Source organism: Vicia villosa, linkage group LG4, assembly GCF_029867415.1.
Source record: "Vicia villosa cultivar HV-30 ecotype Madison, WI linkage group LG4, Vvil1.0, whole genome shotgun sequence".
NCBI lineage: Eukaryota > Viridiplantae > Streptophyta > Magnoliopsida > Fabales > Fabaceae > Vicia > Vicia villosa.
This window is the reverse complement of record NC_081183.1, coordinates 123,566,389-123,593,547: the sequence shown is the minus strand read 5'-3', so window position 1 is coordinate 123,593,547 and position 27,159 is coordinate 123,566,389. Positions and strand designations below refer to the sequence as shown.

The 27,159-nt window shown below is 32.0% G+C and overlaps 1 protein-coding gene across 1 annotated transcript; it reads right to left on the bottom strand.

Annotated features, from left to right (window-relative positions):
* Window positions 1-11,462: 11,462 nt before the first annotated feature.
* LOC131599616 (transcription factor bHLH35-like) lies at window positions 11,463-17,852 on the bottom strand. Its single transcript, XM_058871909.1, has 5 exons — window positions 17,536-17,852; window positions 17,273-17,426; window positions 16,936-17,169; window positions 14,366-14,536; window positions 11,463-11,561 (listed from the first exon to the last, which is right to left on the bottom strand). Exons 1-5 carry the CDS (start codon window positions 17,607-17,609, stop codon window positions 11,472-11,474), a joined length of 723 nt encoding a protein of 240 aa, XP_058727892.1. The 5' UTR covers window positions 17,610-17,852; the 3' UTR covers window positions 11,463-11,471.
* Window positions 17,853-27,159: the final 9,307 nt, after the last annotated feature.

The window sequence follows — 27,159 nt, the reverse complement described above, 5'->3', positions numbered from 1 at the left end:
ACGAACTTGTCAAGATACGGGTGAAATATCCTGTTCATATACTCCATGAAAACACCAGGTGCATTAGTAACACCAAATGGCATAACAGAATATTCATAGTGTCCATACCTCATTCGGAATGCCATCTTCTGAATATCTTCCGCCTTCACACGAATTTGGTGATATCCAGACCTCAGATCAATTTTGCTAAACACACAAGCTCTCACCAACTGATCCATCAAATCGTCAATCCTCGGCAAAGGGTATCGATTCTTGATTGTCACCTTGTTCAGTTGTCTATAATCAACACATAGTCTCATTGAACCTTCTTTCTTCTTAACCAACAGTACCGCACACCCCACGGTGACACACTAGGACGAATAAACTTCTTTTCCAACAATTCCTCTAATTGTTTCTTCTGTTCAGCCAATTCCGATGCCGATATGCGATACGGTGCCATCGACACAGGACTAGTTCTGGGAATCAATTCTATAGCGAACTCCACTTCTCTTTCAGGTGGCAACTCACTAACATCTTCTGGAAATACTTCCGGATACTCATTCACTACTCGTAGTTCACCAGTATTATCGCCCCCTTTTACTTCCATTAAAGAGCACAACATAAATACCACCGCTCCATCATTGACAGCTAAATTCATCAGTTTGACCGACATAGTCAAATCCTCAACACTAACCTCTTCAGGAAAGATAACCGTCTTTGTAAAACAGTTGATATGAACTCGGTTAAATTGCAACCAGTTCATTCCTAAAATGACGTCAAGTTGTTCAAGAGGAAGGCACACTAAGTCTATTCCAAACTTTCTACCAAATATGTCAACAGGACAGTTCAAACAAGCAGAAGAAGTAGTTACTGAACCCGACGCAGGAGTTTCAATAATCATACTTCCATGAATAACACATATTTCTAATCCCAATCGTTTAGCACAATCCAATGAAATGAACGAATGAGTCGCTCCAGTATCAATAATGGCAACTAAAGGTGTGTCATGGATAAAACACGTACCTTTAATCAGACGATCTTCTGGAGTAGTCTCTGACCCAGACAAGGCAAAGACTTTTCCACCAGCCTGATCCTTCTTCGGTTTAGTGCAGTATGGACTGATGTGACCCACTTCGCCGCAATTGTAGCAAGTCACGATCTTCATTCTACAATCAGAAGCAATATGACCCGCGTTACCACACTTGAAGCATTTCTTCTCTCCACCCTTGCACTCATTCCTTCTATGCCCAGTCTCACCACAATTATAGCACCTAACGGGAGCACCAGAATCTCCCCCACTAGGCCTCTTCCAATCCCCAGCTCTAGGATTTCCTCTACCATATGGCTTACCTCTATCCATAGGCTTCTTACCTTTCTTGTAAACCAACTCGCGAGAGTGAGATGACTTCAGCTTAAGGTTATCCTCTTCGAAGATCCTGCTACAGTCCACCAAATCGACAAATCGCCAAATCCTCTGATACCTGATTCCTTGCTTGATCTCATCACGAAGACCATTCTCAAACTTGATGCACTTTGAGAATTCACTAGCTCGTCATTGTTGTAGTGAACGTAGTACTTCGCCAACTCAATAAATTTCGAAGCATACTCTGGTACCGTCATATTACCCCGAGTCAGCTCCAAAAATTCAATCTCTTTCCTACCTCGAACGTCTTCAGGAAAATACCTCCTCAGAAACTCTCTCTTGAACACAACCCAAGAAATAGCTACACCATCCGCCTCCAATTCAGCCCTGGTAGCCATCCACCAGTCATTAGCCTCTTCAGACAACATATGAGTACCATACCTCACTTTCAGGTTCTCAGCACAATCGATGACTCTGAAAATCCGCTCGATCTCCTTAAGCCACTTCTGAGCACCTTCAGGATCATGCGTGCCCCTGAACAACGGAGGATTGTTCCTCTGGAAACTGCTCAGCTGCTTGTCAGCACCAATACCAGCTCTATTGGCATTCCCTCCCTGCACACCAGCAATCATGCCTAGAGCCTCAGCAATTGCATCATCGTTTCTTCCTCCTCTTCCGGCCATTGTTCTACTAAATATAAAACAATATTCATTAGAACAAGAAGTATCGATAGTGTCAACCTTACACTAATCGTATACGAGGGATTAACTGACATGAGACTCTGACTCAAACGACCGACTATGCTCTGATACCACTATTGTAACACCCTTCTAAACCCCGCGGCAATTTAAGTAAATATATCAGAGTAAAAACATATGCACAAGGGTGCCACAATTATTTAAAATAATTAAATCAACTAAGGTCAAAATCATGCTTCATTAGGAAACGGTTCACCAAAACACAATCATGTTTATCACACCGGAATAAGAAACAGTGTCAAATACGACCAAATGGAAATACAAGTCATCATCAAATAAAACAAAGTAATCTCGTAAAACTCTAAAACTCTCGTTTCCCAGTGTTACAAGACCAGAGCATGACCGACACGACCCAACATAAGTGGATAAACTCTACGAGTCATCCTCACCAAGCATTAATGCCGCTACTCCTCAATTTGAAAATGACAACATGTAAGGGTGAGTCTCATTCGCAGTTAGTAGATATTATGCAATTCATAAGCAACAAGCATCATAATATACCGTTCACCCAATTATACATATTCAAATTCACATCCATTATTCATCAATCCACACAATATTAGATTACAACACATAACACCGAAATCCACACAATCATAATATGACGAAATGCATATGACACAACTGACACTATGCATGTGGTACCAATAAACCGTGGAATCAATCCACCTAACCAATCTATGCCTCATCGAGATACGGCCCACCGACACAATTTCCGCACAATGGGAAATATGTCCACCAACGATCCAACATCATCGGGATCCAACATCAAATGCATATGAATGAATGAAACACACATAACATACTTAAAAACATCACCGAATCACGATGAACAATTCATCTCAACACCACATCACCGAATAAGCATGTACATGTTTTCAACATCATTCAAATAGTCATGCATTCATCACAATCATAATAATAATCACAACCAATTCATCATCACATCAACTACATTGTCACACCTATCTCATATGCACACAATCTTCAATTCCCATCAAGTAATTAAATCGAGTTTTAAAGGAATAAAGTCGGCCACCGCCCATATTCATCATTCATCATATAAAACATTTAATTACTTGCACAACATCCAAAACGGCACTAAGAAATGATATACGGATCAAAAGATACGTCATTTTAAAGTTTAGAAAAATTCACACACAGCAAGGTTCGCTCAGCGACGCAAGGCAGAAGCGAAATTCTTCCGACCCCCGCTCAGCGGACCTCTAGCGACGTCCAACAGAAGCGAACTACGTTGGGACCTCCGCTCAGCGGACCCCCTCCGCTCAGCGGACCTGCGATTTCAGCAAACCCCAAGTCTGCGACAGACCATGCGATTTCACACCCTTTTCACCCAAAAACGATTCCAGACATCACATACAGGCATATAATCATCATACATTCAATTATACACCACAAAACATCATTTAAACGCATTATTAACCAATTAGTTCACACAATTATCATCAATTCAATCCAATTTAGAACAACCTAACCTAACAACCCCAATGTCTAATTGAATCAAACCATACATCAATTTACCTATTACCTAAGACCACATAATAGATACTAAAAGGAAGAGTCCCCCCTTACCTCGATGAATTTCTTGAATGCTTTCCTTCCGGTTTCACGTCCTTGCCTCTTTCTCTTCTCTTGTCCTTTTCACGTGTTCTTCCTTTCTCTCCCCAAATGATTCCTTTTCTTATTTTATGAAAATAAAATAAAAATGAATATAACTTAGTAAAAAGGCTTAACCAACTCGCACCCCTCTTTTACTAACATCACACCACAAGCCCAATAGCCCTTATTCCATCATTTCCCAATTAAATCCAAATAAAATACTAAAATTCCAATTATTTAATTTAAATCCAAATTAAATTAAGAAACTGATATTATGGGGTGTTACAGGAACCGGTTCCCAGAGGGGTAGAACCCGGTTCCTAGTACAAAAATCCAAAGGCTTGTTTTTGCCTGATTGCTGGAACCCGGTTCCTTACAGAGAGGAACCGGTTCCTGAAGGTTTTCCATAGATTTTTGTTTTTGAATAAGGTTTCAACAAGGGTTAATTTTGGAATGAAACTTATGGCATTTTATGGCATGTATGTAAAGTATATTGTGAACACTTATATATCAAAGTGAGAATTATTTATACCTTTAACACTTTAGCTTGATTCTTATTAAATCTTCACAATTCTTCAAGACTTGAAATTGGTATGAATTTGCCAAAGCTTTGATATTCTTTTTGCTCACCCTTTATGAAGGTTGGTGTCCAAGTTGTCTTCATCAAAACCAAGTTATTCATAATTTTGATTTGAGAAGCTTGCAAATACATTCTCCCCCTTTTTGATGATGACAACCAAGTCTTGAAAGTTTTGAAAAGTTGTTTTGTACTTGAAATTTGTTGAGCATTGCAAGACTCCCCCTATGTTAGTGACTCCCCCAAAATTCATGATTTCTTTTGAATGAATTTAGTTCATCATTTAGTTATGGTCTGCATTTGCTTTTTTAAAACAAAACAACAACAAATATGCATATTCTTCTCCCCCTTTGTTATTATCAAAAAGGATGGGGAAAAAGAGCAATAAATATGAAAATGAAACAATAACACATACAAATTATCACAACAAACATAGATTAAACACGACAATAAGTACGGTACAATACGGAGTTTAAACGATTAACACATAACAAATTTTTAGCCTAAACATCACGAGGCATAAACGAAACATTGTCTAGTTAAACATAAAAACATAAAGACATAAAAGAAATTAAAGACATAACATAGAATTAAAAACAACATCAATCACTTTCATTCATGTTTTCTTGATCATCTTTACAAACAACTATTTCCTCCTTAGAGGTGTTAGTCTCATCAAAGGATACATGCATGGATTCTTCAATAGTTAAAGTTCTTTTATTATAAATTCTATATGCTTTACTAGAAAGAGAATAACCAAGAAATATACCTTCGTTGGATTTCTCATCAAACTAACCAAGATTGTCTTTGTCATTGTTGAGAACAAAGCACTTGCACCCAAACATGTGAAAGTGAGCAATGTTTGGCTTTCTTCCTTTGAAGAGTTCATATGGAGTCTTCTTTAAGATAGGTCTAATGATTACTCGATTTCAAACATAACATGCCGTGCTAACCGCATCCGCCCAAAAGTATTTAGGAAGATTTGCATCACTAAGCATTGTTCTTGCAAGTTCCACTATAAACCTATTCTTTCTTTCAACTACTCCATTTTGTTGTGGAGTTCTTGGTGCTGAAAAATTATGAGAGATACCATGTTCTTCACAAAATTCTTCAAATGATGCATTTTGAAATTCTCCACCATGATCACTTCTTATGGATACAATCTTTAGTGACTTTTCATTTTGGATTTGTTTTGCATACTTATTAAAGGCTTTAAAAGCATCACTTTTCTGCACAAGAAATAAAGTCCAAGAATATCTAGAGAAATCATCAACAACAACTAAAGCGTATACATTACCTCCGAAGCTTCTTGTCCTTGATGGACCAAATAAATCCATATGCAACAATTATAGTGGTCTTGTAGTAGACACCACATTCTTTGGTTTGAAAGATGATTTGGTTTGTTTTCTCTTTTGACAAGCAACACATAATTTATCTTTGACAAACTTTATCTTAGGTAAGCCAACAACAAGATCATGTTTGGTTAACTTATTTAAATGATCCATATGAATATGGGCTGCTCTTTTATGCCATAACCATGATTCATTATTATTGTTTACCAAAGACATTTTACTTTCAAAGATAAATCATTTAAAGAAATCATAAAAATGTTATTAATTCTTGTACCTTTGAGTTTTACCTCATTGGTGACTTCATTAATGATCAAGCATTCGTCTTTAGTAAATTTGATCTTGAAGCCTTTGTCACAAAGTTGGCTAATGCTAAGAAGATTATGTTTTAGTCCTTCAACATAAAGAACATCTTCAATACATGTGAAAGGTGGTGCACCAACTTTGCCTTTTCCAAGAATCCTTCCTTTATTGTTATCTCCATAAGTGACATAACCTTTGGCTTTAAGCTTTAAATATGAAAATTGGTTTAGGTCTCCCGTCATATGCTTTGAACAACCACTATCTAGATACCATAAATTTGAAGTGGTCTTCAAGCAAACCTACAAAACAAATTAAGTTTTGTTAGGTACCCAAACGACTTTGGGTCCATCATAGTTAGTTCCTTTCTTAACCCACACATAATGTCCACTTGGTACACTAAAGTTTCTTACATAGCAAGCATTAGGTGTATGACCAATAATACCACAATAAAAGCAAGTAGGTTCAAAGTTACTTCTATATCTAGGAGGATAAGATTTCTTCTTAACAAAGTTTTTCTTTTTAGGATAATGTTGAATTACTTTAGACTTGTTCACTTTCTCTTGAATTGGTTGGTTACTAGCCTTGACAAAGATAGTTTTGTTGGAACTTGGTTTATCAAATTTTGAAAAACCAAGTCCACATTTATCATTGGAGTATCTTTGTGTGCTAAGAACATTTTCCAATCCAATTTGTCCCTTTTCAAATCTCTCTAACACACGTTTTAATTGAACAATTTGGAAAGAAAGTGATTCACAATTCTTGCATGCAACATTATCTTTTTGAACACTAATCATTTTTTCTTTTTCATCTTTATGTTCTTCTTCAATTATTTTAAACTTTTCTTCTAAAGATGATATTATTTTCTTTTGAGATGAGATAGTTTTATAGAGAATTTTGCACTATTTAATAATTCATCTATTGCACCTTGTGCACCATTATCAAAAAGAGAGTCATCATAACTAACCTCGCCTTCTTCATCATCTGAGTGGTGTGATGCCATTAGTGCTAGATTTGCACTTTCATCACTATCTGAATCGGATGAGGAACTTACTTCATTATCTTCCCATGCAATATAGGCCTTTTTATTTTTGAACTCCTTTTTTCCTTTGAATCCATTTTTCTTAGAAAGTTTTGGACAGTCCGGATTTATGTGTCCTTGTTTCCCACATTCATAGCATGTAACTTCTTGTGTTGAAGTGGAGGCTTCTTTATCCTTATGCTTTGAGAATTTCTTTCGTTTGACATAGTTAGCATTATCAATATTATTTTTATGACCAAAAAATTTGCCTAACCTTTTCACAAGAAGCAATAAGTTTTCATCTTCCACCGGTGCATCTTTCATTTGGCTTTCTTTTGAATCTACCTTTAATGCCTTTGGATTTTTTCTCTAAGTTCTCATGCTTTTCCAATCTTCCAAGTTCCGTCTCATATTCTTGAAGCTTTCCAAATAATGCTGCGGAAGTCAATTTTGACAGGTTTTTCTTTTCGGATATCGTCGTTACTTTTGGTTGCCATTCCCTTGTTAAAGATCTGAGCACCTTAAGATTAAGTTCTTCGGTAGTGAGGGTCTTACCAAGTGCCTTCAAGTGATTTGTCAAATGTACGAATCGTTTTTGCAATTCAAGAATAGTTTCTCCGGGCTTCATTCTAAACAGTTCGTACTCTTGACTTAAGGTATTCAATCTTGATCTTTTAACTTCAGTGGTACCTTCATGAGTTTCTACAAGAGTATCCCATATTTCCTTTGTTGTTGTACATGCCGATACTCGGAAAAATTCATCCATATTAAGAGCACATTGAAGAAGATTGATAGCCTTTTTGTCAGCAAGAACCTTCTTTCTATCGTTATCATCCCATGACGCTTTAGGTTTATTTGATCCAACACCATTAACGACAGTTACAGGAACATGAGGACCTTGTAGGGAAGCCTCCCATACTTCTTCTCCTTGTGCTTCTAAATGCGCCTTCATTCAGATTTTCCAAAAGTCAAAGTATTCACCACAGAACAATGGAGGCTTGTTGTTACTACCACCATCTTTGAAAACAGGATTTGCGGAAGCCATTCTGGATCTTTAGGAACAAGTTACCTATAACTTGCTCTGATGCCAATTGTAAGTATAAGATACGCCTAAGAGGGGGGGGGGGGGTGAATTAGGTTTTCAAAAATTCAATCGGTTTTATGAGAATACTTTTAACAATTTTTGGTTGAATGTATGAAGGTTTTTGAATGGTTCTTTTCTTTTCTTGGTAATAGTGATGAAAGCAATAAAATGCGGAAAAGTAAAGAACGCAATGATATATATTGGTTCCCCTCACAATCCGAGAGTACTCCAGTCCCCTTTCCAACACGAAAGAGATTTCACTATAGTTAGAATTATTGTACAAGCCTATGCTTACTATCTAACCTATAGGTTGATCAAAGGTTCTTAACACCTTTAAGATCAAACAACACTAATGTGAATGAAGAACAATCCTCTTCAAAACACAACACTTACTTCAAACAATCCTGGATAGTAAGGAGAAATAATATTTTTGAATGATACAAGAGTTTACGATGAAAGATGGAGAGCAATATCAATCTTAGATTGATCTTCTTCTTCAAGCAAAACAATTCTCAATGAGTATATAAGTGTTCACAATGTATGTATGAAACTTAGAATAAATTTTCAATGAAAATGAATGTAGAAAGTTTCACAGAAAATTCTGGTTTGTAAACACTTGAAAATAATGAAATTTATGAGTATGGAATTGTTAATGAAGAAGGTGTTTTTGAATATGAAATATGCATAATTTATAGTGTGTAAAACACCCTTTGGAAAGGTTGTATTTTCATGAAACAATGCAATGTTTAAGTGTATAAAATATAATTTCGTTTGGGTTCAAACATGCAAAAATAAAACACACTAGTTCAGTAGGAACCGGTTCCTGCCTGGGAGAACCCGGTTCCTGCTTAACGTTACAAAAGAAAATTTTAAATTCAACACAGGGGAACCGGTTCCCAGAGGGGTAGAACCCGGTTCTTAGTACAAAAATCCAGAGGCTTGTTTTTGCCTGATTGCTGGAACCCGGTTCCCAGCAGGGAGGAACTGGTTCCTGAAGGTTTTCCATATATTTTTGTTTTTGAATAAGGTTTCAACAAGGGTCAATTTTGGAATGAAACTTATGGAATTTTATGGCATGCATGTAAAGTATATTGTGAACATTTATATATCAAAGTGAGAATTATTTATACCTTTGACACTTTAGCTTGATTCTTATTAAATTTTCACAATTCTTCAATACTTGAAATTGGTATGAATTTGCCAAAGCTTTGATATTCTTTTTGCTCATCCTTTATGAAGGTTGGTTTCCAAGTTTTCTTCATCAAAACCAAATTATTCATAATTTTGATTTGAGAAGCTTACAAATACAATTAAAGCGAGCATTGAAGCGATCAGACACTTGTGTAGATATTATGCTTGCTCAGGGAAGTTCATAAACCATTCAAAGTTTGTTCTTTATAATGGTTCCATGATTCAATATATAGACAATATGATTGCCTCTATCATGAATTTTTCTATTGGTCATCTCCCTTTCCTATACATTGGTGCTCCCATATTCAAAGGTAGACCGAAGATATCTCACTTTCAAGCTATCTCTGACAGGATCAAAAGAAAATTATCTTCTTGGAAGGAAAAGTTTTTATTGTTGCATGTAAAGTTCTTCTTGTAATGACGGTTATCCAGAGCATGCTCATTCACACCCTTGTGATTTACTCATGGCCAGTTGCTTTTCTCAAAGATATTGAGAGATAATTACTATTGCATCGAAGAATTGTTGTAAGAGCATTGATGATGGTGGCCTAGGACTTAGGTCGTTCATTCTCCTTAATGAGGTGACATGTTTATTAAGTTGTCGGGACCTCTTAAATTATATGGAGAAGTGGGCCACTATGTTGAGAGCTAGAGTTATGAGATTTGGTGGCCATATTAGAGATCATGCTTCATCTTCCATTTGGACAAGGTGATCAAGGTGAACTCTGGTACAGGGTCTCACATTAGCCTCTTGACTGATAATTGGAGCGATATATATATCTCTTGTTAATCACTTAAACACTTTAGAGGGCATGCATTGTCACTTGAGGATCGTGATTAGTTCCATTATTCATGATTTAAGATTGTCTTGCCCATATCTCTCACAAATCTCGTGCCAAGTTTGAACACAGAGGCTATGAACATTGTTGTAGCAAAGCATAAACAGTACACTAGAACGTGGAGTCCTGAGAAAGAAGGCTTTTTGAATCTGAAAAAAGATTACTGTCATATTTTCGGCCGTCCTCAGCTTGTCCACTGGGGCAAAGTCATATGGCATAAAAGTATCCCACCTTCGACCTCTTTGGTTTTCTGGAGGATCATTCATGATAAATTGTCTATGGATGATAATTTGATGCGTAGAGGTGTGCAAGCTATTTCTATGTGCAACCTTCGTATGAAAGCCACAAATAGTATCAATCACATATTTTTTTGACTGCTGATATGCTAAAAAGTTATGGGTCCAGTTTAGCAATTTAACTAAAATTGTTCATATTTCCTCCATTAGGGACTGTTGTACATGGTTGAACTATTGAAACTCCACATCCCTTAAATCTATCTTGTTGTGAGGTTTGTGAGGTTATTCCAATATTCTTGCTGCTAATTGGAAGGCTAGGAACAACACTCGTTTCAATGACTCTCTTGAAAGATGGGAAAACACGACTTCTAAGTTTTTCTCCCAAGTCCATCAAACTGGCAAGGGTCTTAAGCATCACATCGTGAGCCTTATGTCTAATTTAGTGTTTCGTAAAGCCTTTAGATTCAATATATTACTATTAAACTTGTTCGCATTTAAATATATTACTATTAAATATAAGTATTTGTTTATTTATTAACTCAATATATAATATATTTGTACATTGTTAAAAACTTAAAATGACATGATAAATTATAATTATTCAATCATTTTATTATAAATGCGTGTAAAGGGTTATGGGTATGAGTACTTAGCTATCCATAAGGTATAACATGACACCTCTGATAATTCTTTACCATATATTTGTATAACAAAATCTACCGTTGGATTGAAAGCTAACATCTTATAGATCATGTCCATAAAATTTAACATCAATCAAAAATCATTTTATATATCAACGAGATGTAAAAAAACCAACGTTTTATAAAACTTTAACAAAACAGTTTATTTTGATCTAACGATAAATTTTGTTATATAGATATGCAGTAAAGAATTATCAGAAATGTCATATTATTAAGTTTGACACTTTAGGTTCGTTTGATTATATATATATAATGAGAACTGAGAACTTTTAATAATAACCATTGGATTTGAATTAATGGCTCAAATTTACCTCATATGTTCTCATTTGATACGTCCCAATATATATATATATATATATATATATATATATATATATATATATATATATATATATATATATATATATATATATATATATATATATATATATATATATATATATATGCACTTCATTAAATGCTCATAGGACTTAGAGGATCATTAAGAGCTGTAATGGCTGTTTGGATCTTAATCTGCAACAGATCTTTGTCTTCTTCATTTGCCTGATAAAGAATAAAAATAAAGTAACACAAAATGAACATGTTAGTATATACAAGATACCTCACATATTTTTATTATTTTTCTCATTTACAAAAACTTTTTGTATATAGCATGTTAAAGTAACACTAATGAAAATTTGACTGAGGGTTTATCAAATAAATAAATAATTATTATAATTTATCAAGTGAAGATATAATATATATATATATATATATATATATATATATATATATATATATATATATATATATATATATATATATATATATATATATATAATAATAAAGGTTAGGTTTTTAGAAAGAAAAAGAGAGTAGGATGGTTTTAATAAAAAGAATGAAAAAGTAGATATAAATAGATATGGAATTTTTCAAAGGAAAAAACATGAATTAGTGTGGCTAAATAATGAGTTATGCAGAACTTTATCAAAAAAGATGAGAAAAAATATTCACTGATACTATTATTTTATAAAATAATTTAGTTGAAAAAATGGCATATATAGAATAGTAATTTAATTGAAAAAAAATAATTTTAACATTTTTTATTTTTATTTACAACTAACTTTTTTATTTAAAAGGTGAGTGAGGTAAATCAATTGATATTTTTTTAGTTGAGTTAAATGAATGTGAGTTGTTTTTGAATAATCTAATTCTTGATATCATCATTTTTTTTTTGTAATTTTTTATAATGTATTATTGTAAACAAATTCTTTATACTTATAATCAAAAATTTAATATATATATATATATATATATATATATATATATATATATATATATATATATATATATATATATATATATATATATATATATATATATATATATAGATAATTCAATTTTGGAAAAAATGAATATTAATTAAAAATTATAGAAAGATAAAAATATCATGTACTCTGTAGAGAATAAGTCTATAATTATGAGTCATTATATAAAATTATTCATTTCAAATTTCAATTATAGTTAGTTAGACACATGCTAAACACAATAGGTCAATAGTACTAGAAAACATTGATCTTATATGGTGAATGATTTGTGTGTGTGTGAGAAAGAGTGGGTTTGGAGGAAGGTTCTTACTTTGAAAATAGGGTTAATGAACTTTTTGGTGCCTCTAAATATTGCTAATTTCGTTTTTAGTCCCTCCAAAATTTTCCTTTAAGAAATCGTCCCTTCAAAATTTTTCGTCTAAACTATTGGTCCCTAACGTCAAATTTGCTAGAGATTAGCTACGACTTTAGCCACCGATTAGCTACGAAATTTGACGTTAGGGACCAATAGTTCGGAAGAAAAATTTTGAAGGGACGATTTCTTGAAGGAAAATTTTGGAAGGACTAAAAATGAAATTTGAAATATTTAAAGGGATGAAAATTTTCATTAACCCTTGAAAATATACTACTAATAGAAATAGAACAAAGAATGAGAAACACGGTCGAAGTCGCACGCCGAAATAAAACAAGGACAAAAATGAGAAACACATTTTCAATTTTTGGTTTTTTTCTTTGTCCCCTCTCATGGAACCCTTATGTGACCCTCTATGCTTAATTATGAAAATACAGACTTTTGTTGTTTAGATTCTTACTTCAAATATATATATATATATATATATATATATATATATATATATATATATATATATATATATATATATATATATATATATATATATATATATATATATATATATATATATATATATATATATATATATATATATATATATATATATATATATATATATAATTTCTAAAAACATATTTACCATATTGTATAAATATTTATCATATAAATGTATGAATAAATATCAAATATGTAATATTTATATATATATTTTTTCAATTACATCATATTATATAAATATTTCTCAATTACATTTTCATTTTAATTATAAATTTTAATATTTATTTTAAATTAAAATTTTAACTAACATACAATAAATGATTTTTTTATGAAAATATTTATTTCTAAATTACACTTTCATTTTAATTATATATTTCAGTATTTATAAAAGAAAATATTATTTAAACATATGGAATTAAAAATATATAATAAATAATTTAGTAAATATGAAATAAATATTTAAATAATAAATTAATAATATTAAACATATTAAAACGTTATAATTTAGATTAACTATTTTTTTAAAATTTTATTTTAAAACGTTATAATTATTTAAATAACAAATTAATAATATTAAACATATTAAAACATTGATGAAAATATTTATTTTAAAATTACCCTTTCATTATAATTACATATATAAAAAATTACAATTAATTTGATGAAAATATACATTTTAAATTACACTTTCATTATAATTATAAATTACTTTTTCAAAAATTTATTTGATGAAAATTTTAGTTAAAATATTATAATATTTATATTTGATGCAAGAATCTAAACAACAAAAGAAAATAGTTTAGTGGTAAGTGTAGCACTTTGCAACTGGAATCTTCATATGTTATGGGGGAAATTCAAACTTTTTTTAAAGAGATTTTTCAAAACTCACCCATGACAGAAGTAAAATAGCTATTATCTCTTATTATTATTATTATTATTATTATTATTATTATTATTATTATTATTATTATTATTATTATTATTATTATTATTATTATTATTATTATTATTATTATTATTATTATACTTAAGAATATTGGTTCTCTAAATATTCAGTAAGGTGCTGTGCTCCACTTTGTAAGAGTGGTCTATTGGTTTGGAAGCATGTAGACCCCTCATTCTATTATCGTAGTATTTTTTTTTTTTTTAAAAGAAGTGAAATTAAAGGAGAGAATAGAAAAGAAGTTAACCTGAATGAAGACTGTCTTCAGAAGCCTGCCAGAGAAACAAGTGATATTGGCAGTGATGATTTTGAGGTTCAAAGATTCAAACACTTCACATAATTTAACCATAGTGTCTGTCCTTTTGCTACATGTCAAGCTTACAACCATTGTATTATCTCCCATATAGGTAACCCTAAGCTGCACTCAACAATATAAAAGTCCTTATTAATGTCTCTTTACAAAGTCAATCATAATAATAATAATAATAATAATAATAATAATAATAATAATAATAATAATAATAATAATAATAATAATAATAATAATAATAATAATAATAATAATAATAATAATAATAATAATAATAATAATAATAATAATAATAATAATAATAATAATAATAATAATAATAATAATAATAATAATAATAATAATAATAATAATAATAATAATAATAATAATAATAATAATAATAATAATAATAATAATAATAATAATAATAATAATAATAATAATAATAATAATAATAATAATAATAATAATAATAATAATAATAATAATAATAATAATAATAATAATAATAATAATAATAATAATAATAATAATAATAATAATAATAATAATAATAATAATAATAATAATAATAATAATAATAATAATAATAATAATAATAATAATAATAATAATAATAATAATAATAATAATAATAATTATTATTATTATTATTATTATTATTATTATTTATGTCTTAAAAATTAGTGTATTTAGTTTTTAAATAATTAAAAACCTGATAGTTTGACAGTAGTTTGAATATATCAAAGAAGAATTTCTTCTATTTCTTTTCGTAGCTTGATCTAATCATTGACTTGAGTAGATCTTGAGCAAATTATCGCAAATTTTAGCACGACATTAACTACTTTAAGTTAACAAATAGTGACTTAAACAACTCAGGTGAACAATGTCAACAATGATGGGAACCAACAAAGAGACCGAAAAGGGAATTGATTAGGATTCTGCGGGGTGGAAACCATCATGCTATTATTACTAAAATTTGAGTTCGGAAGAAAATGAAGGATCTGACGAAGAAGAGATAATTGATCATAATAATCGACATAACTATAAATATTGAATGAAGGCTGATATTCTATATTGGCAGATCGACGTTGACTGATTATTCATCGTCATGGATGTCTCTAAGAACAAGCAATTGTTAAGATGGTGGCGATCAGGAAGAAGAATACTACTACTGTCTGGTGGAATAAGATTGTTGTTCAAAGACAGATGCAAAGAAACGAGTTTGTCAGATCTTGGTGAAGAATGAAACAATTGATGCTGGAGCAGTTTTTACTATAGGATTATGAGCATTTTCTTTATAAGATTTATATTTAGTGTATTTAGGAAAAGATAACTATAACATAATACACAATTGAGTTCCTGCATTTCTCTAAGCATAATGAACTGAGAGTATTAGAGAGTCATAAGGTATCTCGATACATCAGTGGTTTAAAGGAATCTTTGCAAGAGAAGATGAGTTTACAGATTCTATGGATCGTGGATGTGGCATTCAGTCTAGCTTTGAAGGAAAAATTGATGGAGAAATCCCCTCGAAATTCCCATCTCCGTTGGAAAGCATTACAGAGAAGAGATACTTTATGGTGTTCTTGATGTGAATGTTTGTCATATTTTATTTGGTAGGCCTTAGCAATTTGATAATGATATCATTTATTAAAGACGACATAATGTGATGATGACTCCATGGGGCAAACATAAAATTGTTATGTCTCCCGTTTTTCACTTTGATAAGAATCCAAGAGGAAATAAGTCTATTTTCTTTGTGATGACGCAGAGTAAAAAAGATCTTGATGAGACTGTTAAAGAAACTAAATTTTTATGTCGATTAGTGGCTAAAGGATTGGTGAGTGTTGTAAACGAGGAAACAACAATTCTAGAGTTGTCCTTAGATGAACTACCATAGAATTTACCTCATATGCGAGATAACTGCAAGAAAGTTAAAGTTTTCAATGTGGGAGACATTGTGATGTTATTTCTGTGTAAGGAGGAATTTTTAGTTGCTACTTACAACAACCTGTAGCAACGCAAGTATGGTCCGTTTAAAGTGACCCGAAGGGTCAATCATAATGCTTATATTGTAGCTTTTTCAGATTTCATGAATATATCCAATACTTTTAATGTTGGGGACATTCATGAATATCAAGCAGATGAGACACTTTATCAAGAAAAAAACTCAAAGTCTAGTTCTTCAAAGGTGGAGAACACTGATTGTGCATATGAAAGAAGAAGTCGCGCGTTAAAAAGATTCGGCAGAAACTGTGCAAGTTTTGCTCTTCTGTTTGTTTTCTAGGTTTGGGTTTTGTCTAGATATGTTATTCTAACGCGTTGTGAAATTCATGTGTTTGCTATATATATATATATATATATATATATATATATATATATATATATATATATATATATATATATATATATATATATATATATATATATATATATATATATATATATATATATATATAATTTTAAACCAATTTAAAATGGAGTAGAGAGATGATGATATAGAATGTGGGGCAAGTTATAACCTCAAGAAGTTCAATTGGATAGTTTCTTGAACTGACAGAATCGTACAAGTGATCTGTTCTCTTCTTCTTGGACCTCAGCAACACAGGAAGCTCCTGATCAAAATCATAACTTGAATTAATACTATTTGGCATCCCAGATTCAAGTTCGACTATCTCAGCTTCAATTTTCTTCTCTTGTTCATGCAAGTGCTCTATGTACTCAATTGCATCCTTAATAATTGAAGCCTTGTCCATCTACAACAACAGCAAAAAATTGTCACCACTCATCATTATTAAAGAAAAATATCTGAGATCGAATTATAATAATGGACCACCAAAATGAATTAGTGATGTTTACCTTGCTAATATTAGGGACCACTGCTCTAAGTGCAAAGAGTCTTTGATTGAGTTTATTTCTTCTATTCCTTTCTGAAACAATATTCTTAGATGAAGCTGCACCATCTGGAGAGCTTGAATCATAGTACCCTGAAAGTGCCTCATCAAACCCCCAGCTGCAACGACATCTCAATTATCAATACCAATTCATTACTAAATTTATTTTAAAATTAGCTCTATAATTAAATCAAGAATTAAATCAAGAAAATTGAATGATATTATTACCCATCAAGCTCTTGGGTTTGGAGGAACATGCTATTCTCCAAGAAATGCTTGCACTCTTCATCAATATTCTCCATGCTTGTTAAAGTTGAAACTGAAGGAAGAGAGAATATGATGCTTTCTTGATTCAAAGAAATTTAAGGTGATTTGTTTTATTGGGTGTTTTTTGCTTTGCCTACTTTGTATATATACACTAAGGTCTGATGCAATTTAGTCACGTGTTGTGTTGCCACATTGGATAAAAATTAAATCTAGCTGCAATCTAATTATTTTTCTTAAAAACAATAAAAATGCTATACTATTAAATTTGAAATATGAGTGAGAAGTAGTATACTCCTATATGCTTTGTATTGAGCTTTGGTTTTTAATGTTTGGTGCTTCCTAGAAACATCCCAACCGTTCAATTGAATAGGTGGTCAATGACACCGCATCATGCGACATGACATGATGTGCAGTAATTTACTGGTAGTTTGTGATATACTCTAGCTACCATTCATATTCTATGTGTGCGTGTGTGGTCTAGTGGTGAAATTTTTGAGTCTTGAGAATATGTTTCTTTCAAGGTTTTAGGTTCGAATTCGGCATATAATCTTCAATTTTGTTTGTGGCCGTGTCAGCAGTGCGCGCAGAAAAATTCTAATTTTTGGACTTTTGGATCTTTCACTCGAGTGAGGGTATTTTTGACTTTTCGCCGAGGAATGATTGCGGGAAGGTGATTTAATCACTTTTTGAGAGAAAGAAAAGGACTTTTGTCGGTTGGAGATCGTAAAAGAGGAGAGAACACAAATAGAGGCTCAAGGGTTCCGGAACGAAGAGATCTTCAATGGCATCTGTGATTGAAGATCAATTCACACCAATTATCTTGTAATGTCTTTATCATTGAATATCGTTATTTTGAATATTGCCATCAGTAGCTAAATTTTGTTATGTTAGGTGATGTCCCTGAACCGCGTTTACGTAAAAAAAAAAAAAAAGTGATTTCGGATATGCATTCTCGGAAACACTTTTTTTATTTTAAAAATAGGTGTTTTCGGAGATGCATATATATGAAATATTCCAATTTTTGATCTTGTAATTTTTTGGATATACATATCCAAAAAAACTTAATAATTATTAAAAAAATTAAAATCAAGGTGAATCAATACAATTAATAGTATAATTAATTGTATTAATTCAAATACAATATTAAATATATATATATATATATATATATATATATATATATATATATATATATATATATATATATATATATATATATATATATATATATATATATATATATATCATTATAATCAAGATATTATAATAATATTAACCTAATAAATATTTAAATCAACACCTTATTTTTATATATAAAATTAATAATAATAATAATAAAGATATTTATTTACTATTTATTTATTTTTTATGATACATAAAAAAATAATTTCATAAACTAATTTTCAAAAATAATTTATAGTTAAAAAAATTCATTTTATAAACAAACTTTTCAAAACAATTTTAGAGTTAAAATTTATTTTACTAACTTATAAAAATGTAATATATTTTTATTATATTTTATAAGTAAATTTTGAATTATATAAAATTTTATTCACTAAATAAAATTAAGACAAAATCTTCTTGTAATTTTTTTTAAACTAAATGAAAAATGATTTTTTTATCATAATTAATTATTAAATGAATTTTTATATTTATAATTTTTATTTATTATTTTGAAAAACTATGTAATTCTAAATTTATATTAAAATATGAATAAAGTAATAAATAGTTTTATTCTTACTTGATCTCTTTTATTTTAAATTATTGTTGAATAATTATTAATGTATTTATTTTTTATATAATTATAATTGTTGTGTATTAGTTATAATTTTAGTAATTATTAATATGAAATTAATCAAAAAATAATTAAATTTTTTTATGAATTTTAATTTTTAATTTACAATTGGAGTTAGAATAGAAATATCAACCGTATAATTATCATTATTATTATTCGTAACTTATAAATTATATCAAATTTATGATATTTGAATTAATCAATATTGATCCGCTGTCGCGCGCGGATCAAAAACGAGTACTTTTTAAAATGGTAGTTTAGCTGTAACGACAACTCGAATATCGTTCTCACAAGGATTCTTGATTATCACTAACCAATAGTAAATTGATTTAGGGGGGTTTATTTTAATTTAGGATTCGATTATGAAAAACAAAGTAAATAATTGATTAAAATAAGTGATTATAAAATAAGCTAAAACGACAATTTGCTAATTCAGTTCCTATCTATCATTGATTATTGTAATTCCAACCTCCTAAGCGGATTATTTATTCCTATTCAATCATAATATCCATTGACAAGCGCAATTGATAGTATAAGTTGTATGTTCCTATTATCCGAATTAAGCAAACTGGATTAAGTTTCATGAATTAAGCAAACATGAATTAAACGGACACGATAACGAATTAAGCAAACGATAACGTGACTATAGTTAGGATCATACAACCAATCGAATTAAATCAATATAGTCTATGCAAATCGAATTAAGCAAACAAGAGACATAGATTAATATTGAAAGGAATAGAACTGAATTATAATTATAATAACCTCAAGGTCGGAACCCGAATACAGCAATTTGTCTCAAAGGAATTAGTTCTCCATGGAATTCGTACAAGCTTGACTCATAATTTCTTGAATAATAAAAACGTGACAGACAGTAACACGGCTGCTAGACCTATTAGGAATCAGCCAAAAAACGTTTATGACCCAACTGGGTCGAATGACAAAACCAGGCCCACTACTAAACGACCCAAAAACTGAAAATAAAATAGTGCTGCAGCTTCAAACGCAATTCTGGGAAATATAGGTTCCGATTCTGACTTTGACTCCAACATAAAAGTTGTAGCTCTTTCTCTTAGCTTTCCGGCGATTATTAGAACGCCTCAATCGGACTCCCGGAACTCCAGTTATGATCGTTTCCGTGCAGACTGCTAAAGCTGAAAAATAAATACGAAAATCAAATAACAATAAAAATAATTTAAAATATAAAAACATTATAAAATACAAAAATAAGACAAGCAAACCATGGAAATGTATAAGTACAACCGTAGAGGAATGTGCATCAAAATGCACTGATCAAATTCCCCCACACTTGAACTTTTGCACTCCGAGCAAAATGAAAAACAAAACAAAGAAAGCAGAAATACATCAACAGTTACTCATCCTAGGCTACCAATCTTCTTCGGGTAAGTTTGCATCGACAGGTACTAATCTTGCACACTAAGGACATCGTAAGAACACTAACCACAAATATGCAGACATAAGGCTCCTAAATACACAAACCAATTCAAATCATATTATTATACCATAGCCTAACTTACTCATCCTTTTTGCTCTTTTTCATTCAGGCGCAAAGCGCAATCACATTAAGCCCGTTATCTCCACACACTTATAGCAGGACAACCGGTTAGTGACTCTGATCCTTTTGCACGGGGTTCCGGTACTTGCGTGGCATAACCCTTTGCTTACTCAAATGTAGTTACGGGGGATCGGACCGTAATCCTCCCTACCAAGTTCAGCACCAGAAACCGCGGAACCAACTAACAAAGAGTTTTGAAAACTTTTTTTTTGAAGATTACACAACCGTTGGGTTAAGTGACCGGGTGAGGATCACCAAACTTAGAAGGTGTATTACCTTTTTCTTTTCTCTTTTTTTTTTCTTTTCAGAACATTCACTTATATTCATCGGCTTCCTGCGTAAAGTGTGTGAGAGATGGTGTCGACTGCTGAAATAAACTACTCAAGAGCTGTCAAAGAATGAGAAATTAAGGCTAAAATATAATAACAAATTCAAATCAATTTCCGTATGCAGGAGACTTATGGTGTTAAAACGATACCGATCTTGTTAATTTTTTCCAAGTCTCCGCAAACTCGACTCAAATCAGTCTATAGCCTAAAACTTTCAAAACAATGCATATTTATTTTTATTTTTTTAAAACTGAAAACAAAACAAGAAAACAAAAGAAAATAAAACAAAGAATTCCCTCCCCCACACTAAAACAAGCATTGTCCTCAATGAAAGGACATAATTATTAAAGTAAGAAGGAGAGAAAGGAAAGAACACACCCGAGTAGTCAAGGAGGATAGGTGATCACATAAGCATCCTTTTCTAGTGAGGGATCTTCTACATTCTCTTCTTCCAAAGTGGGACTCTCATGGAATAGCTTTGGGTAATGTCCATTGAACTTGGAATTTTTATTAGTGACTTCGCCTTTTATTCCAGGATCAAAGAAGAATCTTCGATAAGTAAAAGTGTCGAATGGACACGTGATCTTCTTTTCCACAACATCAGAAATCAAAAGATTGAGGGGCTGCCCCACTACTTTTGTTTCATCTTCCCCTTCAGTTGAGACCCTATGCAAATTCATAGATGGGCTAATATCAGAAATTCCGGTCAAAGTCCACCCAATTGCCTTTTTATGCTTCTTCAAAATCTGCAAAAGCTTATTTTCTTGATCAAAATTAAGGTTAGAAGAAATTATAATCGACAACATTTCATTCATCTCTAAATAAGCATATTTAAGATTTTCAGGAATTGGTTTCAGCTCTCGGGAAGGTGGTTGTTCAATGGATGGTTTGTTCTGGGCAGCCGGGATATCGAGAGCTTCATCTACATGAACAACTTCATCGATAACAACTTCACCTGTAGTACATATGTTACCCTGCAAGGCAACATCAATCTCAGCACATACAACACAAATATTAGTGTCAGTACAATCAGAACATGAGTAAACATCATCAAAATCAGACAGTGATGGAAAATCAAATGCAAGCAAATCAGTACAAGTATCATCAACAGTTTCAGAAAGCAAATTTATTTGAAAAACAGAATGCTCTTCCAAGGGTTGTTGGTTTGATCCTTGAGCTTGCTGCATAGCATTCAATAAAGTGGCAAGTTGTCCAATTTGTGTTTGCAAAGTCTGAAGAGTAGAATCTATTTGTTGTTGATACTGAAGATTATTTGCAGCCATTTCTTTGACAATATCCTCTAGTGAAGGTTCGGAAGGTGCACAACACATAACCTCAAATTCATTCAGATGCTTATGCGGATCCTCACCTGCAAAACCATTAAACCTAGGCAACAAATGTGTTAAACCATATTCCAATTCAAAAGGTGCATCAACATCAGGATACTCAATGCATAAGTTCGCATCAGGGGCAGCCAACTGCCTTAAGGTTCTTTGTTCAGCCATGTTATCAACAAACACAGAAATACCAACTATGTCCCAAACAGGCATAAACAAATGGAAAGAAGAAAAACGAATAAAATAAATTCATAAAAATATAAAAACACTAAATTTAATCTAATTAAGACAAATAAGAATTTTGGGAATTTTTTTGGATTTTTTTCGACTCTATGAAAACAGTAAAAAATTCATTAAAAATAGAAAAACGATGAATTTGGCGATTTGGAATCGAATTCCCTTACTCTTCTAGAGTAAGGGAGTATTGATCGCACAATTTCTCTTCTCCCAGTAGGAAAAAACAGATTATTGATCAGACTCAATATAAAAAAAAAAGTTTTTTCGACACAAAAAGGTGTTATGGCCGAAACCGCGAGGAACCTATCGCCTAAACGCACAAAAACTAAACGTAAGACTCTAATATCAGTTAATAACGACAAGAATCCCCGGCAACGGCGCCAATTTGATCCGCTGTCGCGCATGAATCAAAACCGAGTATTTTGTAAAACTGTAGTACGACGGTAAGGTGACTCAAATATCGTCTCTTAAGGACTCTTAATTATTACTAACTGAAATCGAATTGGGGGGGGGGTTGGTTTGGTTCGATTTTAAGAAGAAAAGTGCTTAAAATAAGTGATTCTGAAATAAGCTGTTTTGAAAATAAGTGATTATGGAGTTAAGCTAATCTGCTGTTTCGGTTCCTATCTATCATCGATTACTACAATATCACTGTCCTAAGCAGAATCTATTCATATTTGATCATAACAACAATCCACAAGCGAGATAGAAATTATAAGAATTATGTTTCTCTTTTCACCGAATTAAGCAAACGGTTAATAAAATCAGCAGATTAACGAATTAAGCAAACGATAATACGCATTCGATTGTAGGAAAACATAAATCAATCAAATTAACAAAACTATATATGATAATTTGAATTAAGCAAACAAACAACATAAACAGAATTGATATGAATAGAAAATGAATTATAATTATAATAACCTCAAGGTCGGAACCTGAATACAGCAATTTGTCTCAAAGGAATTAGTTCTCCATGGAATTCGTACAAGCTTGACTCATAATTTCTTGAATAATAAAAACGTGACAGACAGTAACACGGCTGCTAGACCTATTAGGAATCAGCCAAAAAACGTTTATGACCCAACTGGGTCGAATGACAAAACCAGGCCCACTACTAAACGACCCAAAAACTGAAAATAAAATAGTGCTGCAGCTTCAAATGCAATTCTGGGAAATATAGGTTCCGATTCTGACTTTGACTCCAACATAAAAGTTGTAGCTCTTTCTCTTAGCTTTCCAGCGATTATTAGAACGCCTCAATCGGACTCCCGGAACTCCAGTTATGATCGTTTCCGTGCAGACTGCTAAAGCTGAAAAATAAATACGAAAATCAAATAACAATAAAAATAATTTAAAATATAAAAACATTATAAAATACAAAAATAAGACAAGCAAACCATGAAAATGTATAAGTACAACCGTAGAGGAATGTGCATCAAAATGCACTGATCAAATATCCCAATTTTTTTATTTTTTGGGATTTTTTCGGATATGCATATCCGAAAAAACTTCTGACCATTTTTTTGGGGATTTTTTTGGAGATACATCTCCGAATTAACCAAAATCCCAATTTTTTCGGAGATGCATCTCCGAATTAACCAAAATCCCTATTTTTTCGGAGATGCATCTCCGGATGGTATTTTGGGGTTTTCGGCAGGTGTTTTCACCCTATGAGTGTCTATAAAGAAATTGTCTTTAATTTTATTTATTTTCAAAATCTACGTGGAATTTTTTTATCTTTTTTATTTACTTTAAAAAAAAATTTGATTTTTTTATTTATTTTATAATGATGGGGAGAAAATTCGCTAATATTGCAGAGGATAAAATACATTTTTTCGTTTTGATATTTTTTATTAATTTTTTGTCCACGTGAATTTTTTGATAAGTCACTACAATATTCATTCCATGTGTAGTTTGTGCATGTTTCATGAAGAAATCACAAAACACTTGTTAAGGGTGCATCTTCGACATATTAAATCTATGTGACATGAATTGGAGTCCTCAACGTGAGGTGGTTATTCAAGTTTCAATTGTCTTCATTATCTGGTATTCTCGTAATCAAGCCAAACTAAATAAACACTTGTTTCATTGGAAGAAAGCTTTAAATTTGATTATGTTAGAGCTGTCAAATGGGCCGGCCTGGCCCAGCCCGCTTCGGCCTGGTGGGCCAACGTGTTTTAATGGGCTGGTCCGACCCAGCCCAATTGCTAAATGGGTCACATAAAATGAGTCCGACCCATTTTTTAAAGGCCCGTGCCGCCCGATGGGCCAGCCCGGTGTTTACGGTGATTTCCGGTAAACAACCTCTAGTCCTCCAAACTATAATAAATATGATTTGGTTACTCGCAGGATCGACTAGATTGATCCTAGGACACATAGTCAAGAAGATTGTTATCAATGTTCATTCGAACCATATTCATGATTTGTCTTCTTCAATAAGCGTTGTTCGATTAAAGAACAAATAGTCTTGATAATCACTTTGTTATATATAAACGTGACTTTAACGAAAGGATAAGTAACATAACATAGAAAATTAAAAGGACTATTGAAACGTAAAGAATCTTAAACTGCAGAAATGTTAAAGACTTTGAAAGTAAATAACATGAAAGTAATTCGAAAGTAAATGACATTAAAGTAAAAGATACAGAAATGTAAATGGCAAGAAGTAAACGAAATGCAGTAATTCTGGAAGATATTTAAAAACAAAAGATAATACACATGTATTAAAGTGGTGGTGTCATACGTACATTTTCTCAGCGAACTCTTTCTCTTAACGCTTGATACTTGAGTAAATATGTGAGTGATTTGTACAAAATGAACACACAGAATCCTAACATTAAGACTCCTATTTATACTAGTTTCGACCTTAACGGTCCTACACTAATCTGTTGCCACGTTTCTCATAAGAACTTCTAGCGACGCCATCTGTTACTTGGACAGTTACGAAACCGTCTTCGAATTTCAAATCTTCCCGCCTGAGTCTGTCTTCGACGCGTGGCAGTGTATTAAACAAACACTACGAAAAACACGCTAAGTAGTAATACTTGAATATATTTATAAATTTGTCTAAGTCCCCGAAGACACATACTTTTCACTAGCTTTCAGTATTCATTATCTTCATAGCGAACTTAGAAATCTTTACTCTCGAAGCATGACCATCAGTAGCCATTCTTTTATTTTTAAGGGATGGCCATCAGTAACCATCTTTCCTTCGATTTTCTACTTCTTCGAAGGACAAATACTACAAAACGAAATCTTCAGCTAACAAATTGCCCCCAATAAATGTCTGTTTCGAGAGTCAACAGAAATAGGCGTTTCTTGTCATTATAAGATTTCGTTCTTTATTGATCTTTGAGAGTTCCAAGACTGCTGACTAACGTCATAATCATTGATGACCCTGTTTCCGAAACGTCTTGTCATTTTCAAAGATGTCTTCTCATAACTTACATTCCCACGTTTTAACCTTACTTCTTGATCATTACTCCTACATACTAGGAGTGAAGCTAACTTTATTCGACCGCCGTTGGATTAAATCACCAGCCGCCACGTGTTCTTTGGATTTTACCCAAAAGATTTAAAAAGGGTTTCCGTTAAACCTTTAAATACTTGGTCTTGCACTTCTACACAACCTTTCATTCCTATTTCTTCATCTTCTTCAACAAAAACCAAACATCTTCAATCTCTTCAAAATTTCGCTCCCTTAATCAGAAATTTCTCTATGGCTTCATCTTCAAATGTTCTTCAACCTGCTCTGAAGCTCCAATCAACAACACGGTCTGGGGAACAAGAGCACGTTCAAAACCCTAACACCGAAGAAATACGCGCTATTTACGCTTCCCAGGTAATCATTCCCTTTGAACTTTCTGGAAAATCTCTCGCTTTTATGGGTCCATTACCAGGTGAAAATATCCCATCTCTGAATAAATTCTTCCCTGCTTATTACAAGACTAGACCCTTAGTTAGCAAAATTAGGATAGATGAAGATGGCTGTTCTCCCTCAGGAAAATCTGCTAACATGGAAGAAACTCCAACTGTAACTCCTTTAGCTTTAGCGAAAATTAGGTTAAACTATATGACCAACTCTGTAAAAGTGTTTAGGTCAATTCCTTTAGCCAAAGATCCTGATTTGTACTATGCCTGGTTAGAAAAAGTAGAGAAACAGAAAGAATCCTTCTGGAAATCGTTAGGAATATACGATTTGATTCAACTGTCAAAGACAGGTTTAGAATACAACCAACCCATGTTAGTAGCAGCGGTTCACTTTTGGGATGCTTCTCACAACACTTTCCATCTCCCCTGTGGAATGGT

Bases quoted from the DNA above. Each gene is read 5' to 3' on its own strand.
- LOC131599616 (XM_058871909.1), bottom strand. From the start codon at position 17,609: ATGGAGAATATTGATGAAGAGTGCAAGCATTTCTTGGAGAATAGCATG. The intron at 17,170-17,272 runs GTAAACATCACT...CTGTTGTTGTAG, and splicing joins TGGTCCCTAATATTAGCAAG to ATGGACAAGGCTTCAATTAT. The intron at 14,537-16,935 runs GTTATAACTTGC...TGTTGAGTGCAG, and splicing joins ATCCAATTGAACTTCTTGAG to CTTAGGGTTACCTATATGGG.